The 14,329-nt window shown below is 32.5% G+C and overlaps 2 protein-coding genes across 3 annotated transcripts; one reads left to right on the top strand and one right to left on the bottom strand.

The window, feature by feature from the left end:
* Positions 1-1,280: 1,280 nt before the first annotated feature.
* LOC119831104 (protein anon-73B1) lies at positions 1,281-2,544 on the top strand. The gene is made up of 2 exons (XM_038354359.1): positions 1,281-1,583; positions 1,863-2,544. Exons 1-2 carry the CDS (start codon positions 1,437-1,439, stop codon positions 1,962-1,964), a joined length of 249 nt encoding a protein of 82 aa, XP_038210287.1. The 5' UTR covers positions 1,281-1,436; the 3' UTR covers positions 1,965-2,544.
* Positions 2,545-3,090: 546 nt separating this feature from the next.
* Positions 3,091-13,823, bottom strand: LOC119831453 (zinc finger protein ZXDC-like). Of its 2 annotated transcripts, none has more exons than XM_038354794.1 (6): positions 13,583-13,823; positions 11,952-12,118; positions 10,894-11,044; positions 6,729-6,860; positions 6,033-6,150; positions 3,091-5,646 (listed from the first exon to the last, which is right to left on the bottom strand). In XM_038354794.1, exons 1-6 carry the CDS (start codon positions 13,819-13,821, stop codon positions 4,291-4,293), a joined length of 2,163 nt encoding a protein of 720 aa, XP_038210722.1. In that variant the 5' UTR covers positions 13,822-13,823; the 3' UTR covers positions 3,091-4,290. The 2 variants fall into 2 exon arrangements, with proteins under 2 accessions (XP_038210722.1, XP_038210723.1); XM_038354795.1 differs by lacking the exon at positions 13,583-13,823 and adding an exon at positions 13,259-13,540.
* Positions 13,824-14,329: the final 506 nt, after the last annotated feature.

Here is a 14,329-nt window from a genome sequence, read left to right as displayed (position 1 = left end):
TTTAAAGCATTATATTCTTATTACTAAGACGAGATCGAAAAAATGTAATCAAATTTAATAATTGTATTTTATACCCCTTAAACTATTTACAAAAAATATTTGAATAAATAAACCTTTATTTTAAGTTGAACTGAAGTTTTCTTTTTATCTGCACGACTCTAGTACATAAGTAAAGCTCGAAATATTCAAAAGCGCATTCACATTTGATTCCTGACTAAACAGACCAGACTACTACCACAGTCTAATAATTCATACAGTAGTTCAACGAAGACATTAAGTCAATCGTTACGGATGAACCCGAGCATCATACGCCATCTTGTTAGTAGCGCGGGATCCTATTTATTTAGGGATCTGCCTTATGGCAAGTTTTAATGTTGTTTTTATCATTACTACCTTTATAATTTACTGTTATTGAATTTACCTAACTACCTTGACAACCTACGAAATCAAAATCGTTGTATGCTCTCTCTTTGTACTGTTCTTCTACTCCAAGATAACATTCAGCGCCGCCGTAACAGGGCTATAAGCGTAGTGATACACTGTTGTTTATTTCATAACATAATTATTCTTAGTTAGGAAGTTGAACATTAATCCAATAGGTATTTGAAACGACTGTCTTATTATATAGTGGTATAAATTACATCTCCATTATTCGACATCTCACCGCCTCGGGTATTTTCCGCAAATTCACATATATTTTACGTCATTGCACATAAAGCAAGACGCATTACAGTCAAGTGCCTATTACGCACGTAAATAGTGATTACTGTAGTATCGGATTAAGTTAAGTAGTTACAATCAAACGAACTGTACAATATATTTCATAGAGAATGGACATAGACTACTAAATCGTTATGAATTTTTTGTTTATCAGTCCTGAAAAATGGTCCAGCCATTTAGGGGGATTTAAGTAAAAAAACGGACGCATATACCATATCGCAAAAAACCTGCAAGGTTATACCATAATATGTTATTATTCTAATGTCGAACACCATTCCGCATTCGTCGTTTTGAAGTTTCAAAACTATGTTTGACAGGGCGATATTACCCGCCCATCTCTAAGAAGAGACCACGACGACCTGAAGATCTTCGAGATGTTTCTGATACTATATATACGGAGGAGGTGGGAAAAAATAAGTTACAGCAAATACGTGAAAATACATAAAATTAAAGAAATTTGTTACCAAAAATAAGACTTGCCTTAAAAGTTTCGTAACCAAGCCATTAAATATTAAAAAAAAAGTGTTTGACAGTTGACTGACAAATAGATCTGTTGTTTATAATTTTAATATTGATTTTTACGACTGACAAAACAAAAAGTCTTGCACCGGTTAAATAAAAGTAATTTACCAGTTATATAAAAACAAATCTTATACCTGAGTATACCTGCCATTATCGCTGCCAAAAGATTTATAAAGCCTACCTACTCTAACAAAATGATTCCCGGAGAAATATTTGCGGAAGATATGATGAGTACCATCATACGCTATGGTTTGTATATTGGTGCAGCTTTTCAACTGGTCTGCTTATTAGCAAGCGTGACCCTTACTGACGACCAGAGTGAACCATATCCTTATGAAAAGGTAATTATACCTTACTTTTTCCTACATTATAAAAACAGCATCAATGTAATGATTTAAGATGAGGGACTAGTTCTAAGTAAAGGATATTCTATCTTTTACCTAAAACTTAAAAATATTTAAAAATTTCTCGATTCATTTTGATTTGAAAAGGCCAAAGTTAAAGTGAAACTGCTATTATCATCAAATTATTTACTTCATTGTGTGCCAAAGACTTACATGTTTCAGAACTTATGCAATATTTTTTTTTACTGGCACAGTTTTTTAAATGGTTCATTTCAGACATACACAGACAGTGATGAGTGCAGCTCTGAACAGTCATCCCCAGGGCACCGAGCAACTATATCTCGTGCTAGACGCCATGACAAGAAAAAACGACGATAATTAAGTGGAATCTCTAAACGGGTTGGAATGGAATCAGATTACTGTTTCTTTGTTTAAGCCGTAGTATTATTATTAGTATTCATTTATTTTTAACTTAAAAAATATATGTAATGATGATCTTCAGCTATATAATCTAGAATTATTGCTATTACATTATTTATACATTCCTTTTTGTCTTGCCTATTTGAGAAGATTTGTAAGATACTAAAAGTAATTGGATGCATGAATAGTAAAAAGCCTCTCATGCCATTAAAAATAGTAGTTGTTCTCTTGAAGTGGAAGGAATTATGGGCATTGTTTAATTTTGTATTCTCTAAAATGTAGGATACTAATAAACCTAGTGACTGTTGAGACTTATCTTATGCCTAATTCATAAATTATCTTTTAGATGTGAAAATAAAGTCTATATTAAGCAATTCAGTATTTGCAGATGAAAATACAGTAATTAAAATACTGTGATACTCTGCTTTACATTCTCTTTTAGTTTATTACCTCCGTAAATACAACCACTTTAGTGAGTGTATTGTAATATTATTATAAGCTTTATATTTTGTATGAAAACAAGAAATTTAGATTTTATTATTTTTTACACTTTATTTTATATTTTCATTTATTGTGAAGCAAACTACTCAATAAATTGTTTCTTTTAGATTTAGACTTTTATTATCTTCTTGGCATTCAAACATACATGGTAGCCCATATCTACTGGCTAATATTTTCTCCATTCCAAAACAGAGATCTATGGCTTACAACACCAACTAAAAGTACTGTGCAACAAAATGTTGAAACAACATCTCCCCACTCACACAATGACTTCGTAGTAAATTTCTTTTTATTGTCTATCTATTCAAAAATGTATATTATAACAAAATTAGGTTTTTCTACAGTTTGTGCAGTTTTCTCTGTCATATACATTTTGTTCTTTGAATGTTAGTTCTGGAGTTATCAACTCTTTTTATTATTATTTACTTCAACAATTTATATTAATATATACTAAACTTTATTCCGTGTTCTCAAAATTCTTTATCTCTCTCAAATGCATCAGTATTTATTTATGATTTAGTTTATAATAGCATAAGCAATCTTAAAATAACAGTGCATTGGGATGTGGGCAAATTAAATAAAATTATTTTCAAAAGCCTTTATTTTTCGGACTAGAAATTTAACAGCATTATTATGGTTATTGCTTTTTCTTACATCTAATATCTAATAAAATCTCATAGAATTACTCAACATTTTGTACAAGGCACTTAAGTACAACATATAAGGCACTGTTTTTATTAATATTAGGGTATATCAATTAGATATAAAATATGAAAAATTTTGTATAAAATTACTTATTATATATTTTATATAAAACAATATGGCACTTGCGTTTGGCATACAAAACATTAAATCACTATTTTCTTTAAAATTACATTGTGACATTCCTATTGAACTCTCACTTATCAATTTTGTATAAATATATATATTAAATTCCAACAAATATTTAAAAAAACAATGATCATGAATTTTTCTTCGCAGATTTATTGAAACAATCTACATAATATAAAACAGCCCCTCGCCGTGTGTTTGTACGCGGTTAACTTAAAAACTATTGCACACAATTCTCATTTGGTTTTCACCAATGGATAAGTGTGGTTCTCGAGTAAGGTTACATTATATAATTTTTAAGTTGACAACGAGCGATCACGGGCGGAAAGCATGCAATAATATATTAACCATACTTGAAATATAACATAACTACGATAACAAGTACGAACGATATTTCATTAAAGATTATCAACTCATCTTTCAGAATTTTTAAAATAGTACATGTGATTAATTTTAAGTAATCATCCAATTTAAGTACGAAACAATGAGAATATACAATAAAGAAATCCATAAATTATACAATATGATATTTTATAATTCGATATATGGTAACCAAGAAAATATCGTATAAAACGTTATGGCAAGTATTGATTTTTACATTACGTCAATAATAACAAAACCCTGTAAATATTTTAAATATTTTTGGCGTCCTCGCTACATGTTATTATCAAAAAGATCATTTCAATTTCATTTGCTACACCGTCTTCAGGTCTAATTAAATCATCAACATATGTTTAATTAAAAATAAAATTAGTAAACATATAATAAATTTCATATAGCTCTTAATATGTAAATATATTATAAATATATTAATTCATTATAATACTTTTAAATAACAATAATAAATATAACATTACAAAAACAGCACCGAGGCGAGTTTATGCGAATACTGAATGCTTTGTACATTATTAAATGCAAAATTTTATTTTACAAAAACATAGAAAAAAAACAATTAAAACGTCGTCAAACTATGCGGCTGGATGGCGAACAACAAATCGTTGTTTGACAGAAACTGTCTATACGCGTCGGCCTTTTTGAAGCATATCGTAACGCAACACGATTTATTTTCACGCGACGACTTTTTGGTATCCGATTTGCAGCATTTTTTATCTGTATCGCATGAGCAGGTTAAATTTTTCAAACTGTCAGCCACACTGGCGGGCGTGTGGTCGTCGCACTCGTGCGTGTAAACCCCGAACTCCTCTAAATTCGTATTATTGTGCCGTTTGTGATAATCCAGGAACGTGTTGTGATTCGTGTCGGTCGCTTTGCCGCATCCGACCGCGCACTTCATTTCCGCGTGATCGCATTTACAATCGACGCACGAGCATTTATCGTCGCGACGATCTTTTTTGTCGCAGGTCGCGCAATCGCTGTTCGGATCGCATTTACAATCGACGCAAGAGCAAATGCCCGCGTCCGCCGCTAATTGTTCTATCGCGTTCCGTTTCGGTTTACCGAATATGTTTTCCGTTCTAACAACGTACATGTCTGAGGGCGGTTCGTTGTCGAATAGCAAAGTGTCCTCTAGCGCAAAGTCTGTATTGAATAAGACTGAATTGGATGGATTTATTTCGATGTTGTGTTGCACTTTCGACGGAGGTGGTGTGTTTAACGTTCTATCATCGAGCGTTTCGTGATCTTTGAGAAAATCAATTTCCGAATTGAGTTTTGGCTCGAGATTGATAACTAGCTCGCTGTCATTGAATACTTTGTCGCTGACGTCTAGAATGTTCGGTGTGTCTAAATCGAAGGAGCTTTGAGATATTAAATTGGCAGTCGGGGGTGCTTCCGCGTTTAGATCTATGTAACTCTGCATGTGAGTAGGAACGAATGTTGCCAGTGTGAATATGTTTTCTGGTGTTTTCTCTTTAATGCTAACTGGGGTTTCTTGTATGGACGCCGCTAACGCTGTGACGTCGATCCAAGGCGCTTGTAACTCGACTTCGTTGGCCAGCGCCAATTGCATTGCCTTGGGTTTTATTTCCAAGTTATCACTAACCAAGGGTATCTCATTGACCCAATTGTTTTTCTTCACTTTATCGTCGAACGGGAGTAAGTCGAGGTTTGTTAAGTCGTAATTAATGTTAGTGTCATTGAATTTGTTAGTGGCGTTGTCGAAGAGCAGTTCGGTTATGTCTACGTTATTGTTAGAGAGATTGGTCATGTCTTCTAAGCTGCTGTCCGTGGAATTCGATTCTGTCGTGATTCGGCCGAAGGATTCCAGCAAACTGTCCCAATTCATGGCCCGAGGCTGTTTCGTCAGCTCGGTTTCTGTTACCTCAACCGTGGCTGCTTCCGAGTCGATCTGGAATTCATAGATTAGGTTATAAATGAAGATTTCTAGACGATTCTTCAATGCATTTACAAACAGGATGGAATTTTATTTTGATACTTTCACGATTTTAATGTGTTCTATATTGTAATGTTTAAATTTTAACTACTTTTTATAATTTAACAAACGAGTAGTCTTTAAAAGCGACTTGATAGCCCACTGAAATTAGATTATTCACTATTTTTAAAAGTCTTACATAATTATTGGCTTATTTATCTCTAGAAATAAATTAGTCCTGATATCGAAAGTCTAAACGCATATTTTTTTGGCGTATATTTCAAGAAAGATCATGCTTTTGTCTTGGACTTTTTTAGATCTAAAACAACTGTTAAAACTATTCTAGAATAAAATGTACCCACCTGTTTCCGCAAATGGGGCTTGAAAGTGGGCGTGGTTGGTTTCACAGTGTGCGTCCGTCCGTGCGCCTTTAAGTGATGCGACGCCGTGAAAGACTTGCCGCATCCTTCTGTTCGACATCTGTTATAAATTATTTCATAAATTAGTCACTATCTAGAAAGCGTTAACAACCTTACAATTAAAATAAATAAATTTAAACATTAAAAAACAAGAAATTATAAAAGGAAAATGGTACGCGTTCAGAACAGATACTTATCGATATGCAGTCATTCATTATGCGAATTAGACGTTTTTACGTAAGAACTTTCTAGGGCATGCACCCAGAGTGACAAAAAAAATAACCCTTAATACCACACATTAAGGACGCGTTCCCAAGTGAAAATTGGATCGTACATTCTTAACTTTTCCTGCGTTTATTTTTAACAATTCTAAATAATTTGTTGGAAAACTAGACGAAACGTTCTGAAAGAAAAGTACGCATATACTTTTAAGCATTTATAAACTATTTTTACGTTGCCAACTTTTGTTATCTATGCCATAATTAATTAATCTTTACTGAAACATCTATAAGTGTGTATGTTATACTAGTGGTTCGCCTCGGCTGCGATATGTGCACCACGGGCAAATAGATAGGGTGTATTAAGTTTTGATTCGAGACTGATGTTCATAATACTTTGATATATATCATTTGCACGTACTTATAAGGCCGCTCCTGTGTGTGTGTTCGTATGTGTTTCTTCAAATCGCTGAGGGTCGTAAAGAATTTCGTGCATTTATCCGCCTTGCAATTAAACGTGTCACCGCTGTGCAGTCTTTGGTGTGCCCTTAACCTGGAATTAGCAATGGTTGTTTAGAAGAACTAGTTTTCAACCGCGGCTACACTCGCTCAGTACATTTTTTTATCAGAGCCGGCAAATGAGTTGGTGACTGACCTGGTGGTAAGCAACTAACAAACATAGGTCAGTGCTCTAAAAATTACATTTAAAGAAAAAATATATTTTTGACTCTTTATTAAAAAAATATGGCAGTGAATAGGTTGCATAATAAGAAATTGATATTTCCTCGGTTGCGTTTTGTTCCCTAGGCATATAATAATGTGTTTATATAACTCCTTAATATTCTGAAGCTGTCTCATATATTTGCATATAGTGCAAATCAATGCCTTGGAGACTATCGTAGTGTGTGATTAGATCGCTAATAGCAACTTGATAATGTATGCCATCGTAATTAGAGAGTGAAAAGCCCCTTTATTACTATTTAGTATTCTTTTAGTAGATTCATTATAAATTATGATATACATACATCTGTGTAACAAACACTAGCAATTTAATAAGCCAACATTTAAATGCAATTTTCACCTAATTCATAACGCCCAAGGCAGTGGACATCCAGTTCACATAGATGGATAATATCTATCATAATCGATGTTTTCGTAGTTCACCACAGAAATTTATCATTAAACTAGCTGCGCCCGCGGTTTCACCCGCGTTAGCCCGTATCCCGTAGGAATATCGGGATAAAAAGTTGCTTATATGTTATTCCAGTTGTCCAGATATCTACGTACTAAATTTCATTGTAATCGGTTCAGTAATTTTGCGTGAAAGAGCAACAAACACACACACATCCTTACAAACATACGTTTACGTAAAAATAAGAATGCGCGATTCACTTAAAATCTATTGATGCCCATATATTAGCAATTATTATTTGTTATATTAATCTATCGTATCAAATTTGTAGCACTGTGTTTTCAAAACTATTAAATTAGCATATATCCTGGAGCAAACAACTTTTTTTGCAGTGGATCGTATATTTTAAGGCATTATTAAGCAAGCTTTTAGCTAATGTAGTCTTCTATCACGACAGAAAAGTGAGTGACTCTGAGAGGTACATCTCGCGTATCTGTCACGTAAATAGCAACCCCGATAAATATCAACACAGAAACAGTGCCAAATACCTTCCAATAAGTGATTATTACATTGGCACTATACGTCTAAACTTCGAATACCTTCTTATCGACAATTTGTCAGACGTCAATCAAAGTGTACGAAGACACAATTATAGTTCGGCCGTTCATAGAATGCGTTCCTGACACATCGCGAATGAACTGACGACGTAACTTTGTAATGGCGTTGCAGTAAAAATAAAAATATTTTTGCTGGTTGTTTACCGTTTTAACAATTGATGAGCATTAAAAAAAAATTATTATATCAATAATCAATGAATGTTATAATTTTGTTTCAAACTGAGTGTCAAATAACTTGGTAAACAATATTTTTCTAAATCTATACTGCGCTATTACAAGGTTATGTCAGCGCTTCATATTTGTAGTGCTGTGCTAAAAATAACAGGCAAGTATCGTTATCTGTTCTTATACAGTTATACTTATAATATAAAATAATACGTTTTGTTTTTCTTTTTAAGAATTTGAAAATAATGGACTATAAAATAACTTTTATGAAATAAAAAAATATAATTATTATTGATAATAATATAATTATACATGTAGGCGAAGATGATGATGAAGACACCACCTCCTCAAGCGAATCGGAGTCAATTTTATTATATGAATTACTTTTTTTTGGTTTCCACTTAAATAACGAAAATATAAATTTTAAATGATTCCGCCAATTTAAAACAAAATAGTCTTAAAATAATGCGGCGGTTCATTTTGGAGGAACGGTAACGAACTCAGTGTTATGTTGTGCCCATCACTAGTCGTGACTAACTGACAGGTGTCAGGAACGCATTCTCTGAACGGCCGAAGTATAGTCAATTGTAAAGTAAGTAATGTTATAGATAGGGTTTCGTAACTGCAATTCTATTTTTTATGACAAGGCAGATTAGTATATGCTTAATTTCAAATTTGAGGGTCGCACATATGTATCGCTGCCGCCATCGAGTCAAGTTTTCTATGAATATCCTACAAAAATCTTAACGAGACATTTGTTATTGAATTGAAACATCTATAATTTTGTTCCTATTATTATTAGGTACCGTAAGAATATTACAGAAGCTATAAACAAAAAAACATTATTTTTTTTATACATTTTCATGGCTAGGGTGGCTTCTACTAACCCATCCTATACATTAAAACAACAAATCTAAAACCTATACAAAAAAATGTAACGAAAAAATAATTCACCACTTTTATATAATTGATTTAATTTAATTTAGAGAACACTGATACTATAGCCGAAAACCATTATTTCCATACAGCCAGCAATATTTTAGGCCCTGTCAGCTTAACCTTTCCAAAACAAATTATATAATCAATGAAACTAAAAATAGATTAAGGGAAAAATGTATACAGCGACCGCGTATATTATTTATTGTGTAGCAAAATTGCGGTGTGGAAATAGTCGTTTTATGTCCGTGTGGTAAGGGTCAAATTCGATACGCAATTACGGTCCCGTAAGCTCATAGATATTGGCAGGTATCCAGACGGTCATAAATCGAAATTACTAAGGCATGTTGTTTAGAAACTCGTGTATTTCAAACGAAAACAATTCACTCTTTGTGAGTTGCGCAATCAGGTGAATGATTAAACCGGCCAAGTGCAAGGTTGCTGATAAACAGATCTTTTCACTTCATTATGTCATATATTATTTGCTATCGAGTTTTTACACGGTGTCAGATTAAAGAATGATATGAAAATCCGTATCCGAAAGTTATCACGCTAAAACTGCTGTTCGGATTTGGATGAATTTTGATAAAAAGATAGCATTTTTGCAGAAATACGTTCATAGAGTGTACGCGAGTGAAGTCAGTTGCGAAAAGCCAGATGTTAAAAAGAAAGCTTTGAAACAATCACAAAAAAAAACAAAGAGAACATACTCTATTTTCGAAGTTGGTTGTAAAAAATGCAGACTGTGTTTAAAGAATTACATATTTACTATAAAATGTTTACTTTATATTCAACTTATATCATGGAATATCACAATTAACTGTTATTTTTTCTCAAAGTTCAAGCTCCTATCCCAAAAAAAGGTTATCTCATATATATATAAATTACATGTCACGTTGTTTGTCCGCGATGGAAACCGAAACTACTCAACCGATTGATTCAATTCAAAAGATGCATAGATTATATTACGATACGATAAATGACTACCCGGGCGGAGCCGGGGCGGTCAGCCAGTAGATTTTTTTATGTGTCATAGCGGGCAACTGAGCTGGTGGTTCGCCTGATGGTAAGCGATCACCACCGCCCATGAACATTCGCAAAGGTAGTGCCTCTACGAATGTGCTGCTCGCTTTTATGAGGTAAGGGAAAAGGAAAGGATTAAAGACTGGAAAGAAGGAATGGACTGGGATGGGTGAGGAAAAGGAAACGGGCCTCTAGTAAGAATATATAGTAGACTCTTATTAAATTATATAACAAAACTCTCTGTTGTGACACAATTTTTACAATTTGGAACTATGCCCTATATTAATGCTACTGCTGGACATGTCATCATTTGTCAATTACATGTGTCCTACATTGTAGAAACAGCATATTAAATGCGAGATAAACATTCCTACACTTCTTTAATATTGAAAAATAACTTCTAGTTGCAGTTGATAGTATAAAACAAAGTTGTTTTCCGCAGTCTGTGTGTGTATGTATGATTAGATCTTAAAAATGACACAACAGATTTTGATGGGGTTTCTTATAGAAGATAGAGATATTCAAGAGAAAGATTTATACGCGTAAGCAGCCGCGGGAAAAGGTAGTTTAAAATAATTTAAAATTATTGGTCTGGTCTATGGTATTAATTTTGACTCTATCACACATCTATTGTTTCGTTGGTCTTACTAATTAATCTATGGGCAGCATTTAACTCACTTTACTTCTAACATCTGAATATAAAGACCACATACCTGTATAGTGTATTAAATGCCTTATTACAGTTTCCGATGTCACATGCAAACGGTTTATCTTTGGTGTGAGCCCGCACATGTATTTTCAAACTGTATGATGTCAGAAATGCCTTGTTACACTGTGGCATTGGACATATAAACCTGTATTCACCTGTAAGTGCAAAATGTCATTAAACACTCGTAAAAGATACAATATTTGCTTATGAAGTAAGCAAGCTATTGCTAGAAAAAGATCAATTTATTTTACTGATTTTTTGAATTCAAATACAAATAAATAACCAAATATAAGTCTGTAGTGTATGTTATTTTAAAAATGTATAATATCTATAATTGTCTCTATATGATATTTATACAATTCGAAAATACGTCCAACATGTGCAAATACATAGTACAGTAGTAGTAAGAACTTGTCTACTAACTCATAGAGATAGTAACTTAACACTTATTGCTTTGAGAATTAAATGGTAATAAGTTGTTGCATAGTATATTTTAGCTTGATTAACAAGTAAATAATTTTCTAAATATTGTTGAAATAAATAAGGCAGTAGTTCAAAAGAATATTTATACTCACAAAATATGGTAGTCCAAGGTAAGCATATAATGACAAAGTTAATATAATACAGTCTTCTATATTTAATTCAAACTTTGAAGGTAAACACTAGACCCATAAAACACTAGTTGTGCTTATGATATACATGATGTTATATATGGCCTTTCTGTATAAAAGGACCATCTATCACTAAAATAATATTCATAATTGGACATACATTATCCCATTTAAAGAAACAAACTTTTCAACTTTACATAATAACTCGCTGTTCCCAGCAGCTTCACCCCCACTATGTTAATAAATTTTCATGGTTCAAACTGTCATCCCCTATTTTATCCCCTGGGGGGGCAGAATTTTCAAAAATACTTACTTAGAGAACGCCTATGTCATATCATCCAGTGGTTTGGGTTGTGTGTTGATAGATCCATATGTCAGTCAGTCACTTTTGAGTTACATATATTTAGAAAGAAAGCAATAAGGTCTGAATTAAAATTTTTTCAATGATTACCTTTATGTGTCTTCATATGAGTTCTCAAGTTACCGACAGTGCTGTATGTCCTCTCGCAGCCATCATATTCACACTTATATCTCGCACTACTGTCCTCCTGCTTTCGTTTGTTTTTATCCATACTTGTCTTTGGTATTTCAATGGTTGGACTTGATTGCTCATGATGTCTAGAACCCGAAATTTGAATCAATATTAAATCTCATCTGTATTCTGTATACTGATTCTTAATACATATAAATCAAAACAGAGAAGTCTAAAGCATTAAAAATTTAATTATAAAACCCTTCTGCTAATGATCATATAACAACTAGGGTCAATCAGGATAATTGTGTAGAGGGCAAAATGGAAAAATTCATTTTTTTTTTTTTGTATTACTTATAAAAACATTTATTTAAAAAACTTTAATATAATAATAATGTTCATAGATATATTATAAAAAAAATATATTTTCATTGGAAAAAGTAATTTTTTGATATAGTTTTAAGATTGATAATATACTGGCAAATTTGCAGCAATATAATATAATAATTGTATGGCACATTTTTGCCATCGCACATAATTTTTTTAAAGCTCTCTTCATTGGTGGACCAATGTTTAAAAATTAAAACTTAGAAGGAATAAAATCTATCCATCTGTTTGAGAGCTATAATGCCAGAGACAGACAAACACACAGATAAATACCAGTACCATTCCATATATCCAACAACAATGCTACAGTAGGTATTGTAAATCAGGAGATTTTGTTTGATTTAATTTAGAGGTAATGAATATTATTTAAAAAAAGAAATGTGAAATATATGTATATATTGTAGTTATATTTTATTTGTGCCATAAGATAAGAGCTTAAATAATTAATTTTAAATGCATATCTCTAGAAAATACTGTTGTGCATAAAATAATTGGATTTTTATTTCATGATTACTCAATCTTTAGTCTTTATTCAAAGTAGTTACTGAAGTAGAGCAAAGGCTAGCTAAATTTTATAGAATTTTAAAACTAATTTACATCATATCACAATAGATAAAAAAGCAGAAGATATTGTATTAGGAAGTTGTTGTGGTTTTGCTATAATGAATTGTAAAGTAAACTAAATTGTGAATGATATTATTTGAGTTTGTGTGTGAAAATGTATTGCATTTCAAATGTTTTTGTTAACTTTGGATATAAAGCAAGAATGTTCCAAACCTTTCATGATTAAACAGCTCTTATTATGAAAATGTTCTTAGCAGCAAGTGTATTGGTTAGTAAGCCAAAACCAAGGCCATTATTGTGTTCCAATGCTTTACTAAGGAATATACGAATTTTACCTTCCAAACATTAGTTTTATGACATTAGAATATACTTAAAACCATAAGACGACACAAAATCAGTATATTCAGATCACATCGTGATGGTAATGTACCAAAATAGAATGCCCAAAAAAGTCATTGTGGGATAAAGATCGCCTAAGCAAAATTCGAACAGTGCGAAAGAGATAAAAAAACCATATTGACAAACAGCTGATTCAAAGTTCTAGCAAAATAATACACCGCCACTATAATGAATTATCCCGAAATCTTCTAAGGAAATTAACGTTTAAAAGCGGAATTCACATACAATGTGTCTGAAAGATTCATTACACTATCACTTACATTTTTGTTGCGGTTAATTTATCTTTCACACTGTCCTTGGGAATTATTTTGTTTTCCAATGTCACGGTAGTTCCCGCCGTTTCGTTTAGACAGCGCGACGTTTGTGTTTCATAGACTTTTTCAAGTATATTTGTGTTTTGGTCACTTGAGACTCGTTGGTGCAAGTTATTTGTTATTTTATTGACATAGTTGTTATTTTCTAGATTTGAAGAGCCGCCGTCACCAAGCCATGCGGCCATGTTTGTTCATAAATTAATAATTTGACACTTGACAGCTGACACTTCAGTGGGTAGGGATGTTCCAAATAATTTTATGTTCATATAATCGATTATTACAAAATATTTGCAAACGAAGTCTCTCCAAATGCGTAGCCCTTGATAAAAGTTACGTTAAGTTTTCTTTATAGTCCTTGAAGGGATATGGAAAGGAATGACTATGGATAAATGGGTAATAGAAGGGTAAGGAAAAGATCTGAAAGTTAATGTGGGTGTTTTTAATTTACGATGTAAATGCTATGTTTCAAAATAGGTATCCTTAATTACGATATAAATGAGATATTTATATGATTCAGATTGTTGAATTATTTTATTTATTACATTTTAATTAAAATACAATAATGACAAGTAGCTATACTTAAAGGATTCATATTATATTGAAGTTCAACGCCAAACATGTAGATGTCGCGTATTTAAATTGTATCAAAGAGAGAGCTTACAACTTTAAAGCAAAGTAGGTGCTTGCGCCCGC

The sequence above is a fragment of the Zerene cesonia genome, chromosome 13 (genome assembly GCF_012273895.1).
Source record: "Zerene cesonia ecotype Mississippi chromosome 13, Zerene_cesonia_1.1, whole genome shotgun sequence".
In the NCBI taxonomy this organism is placed as follows: domain Eukaryota; kingdom Metazoa; phylum Arthropoda; class Insecta; order Lepidoptera; family Pieridae; genus Zerene; species Zerene cesonia.
This window is presented reverse-complemented; position numbering and strand designations above follow the sequence as displayed.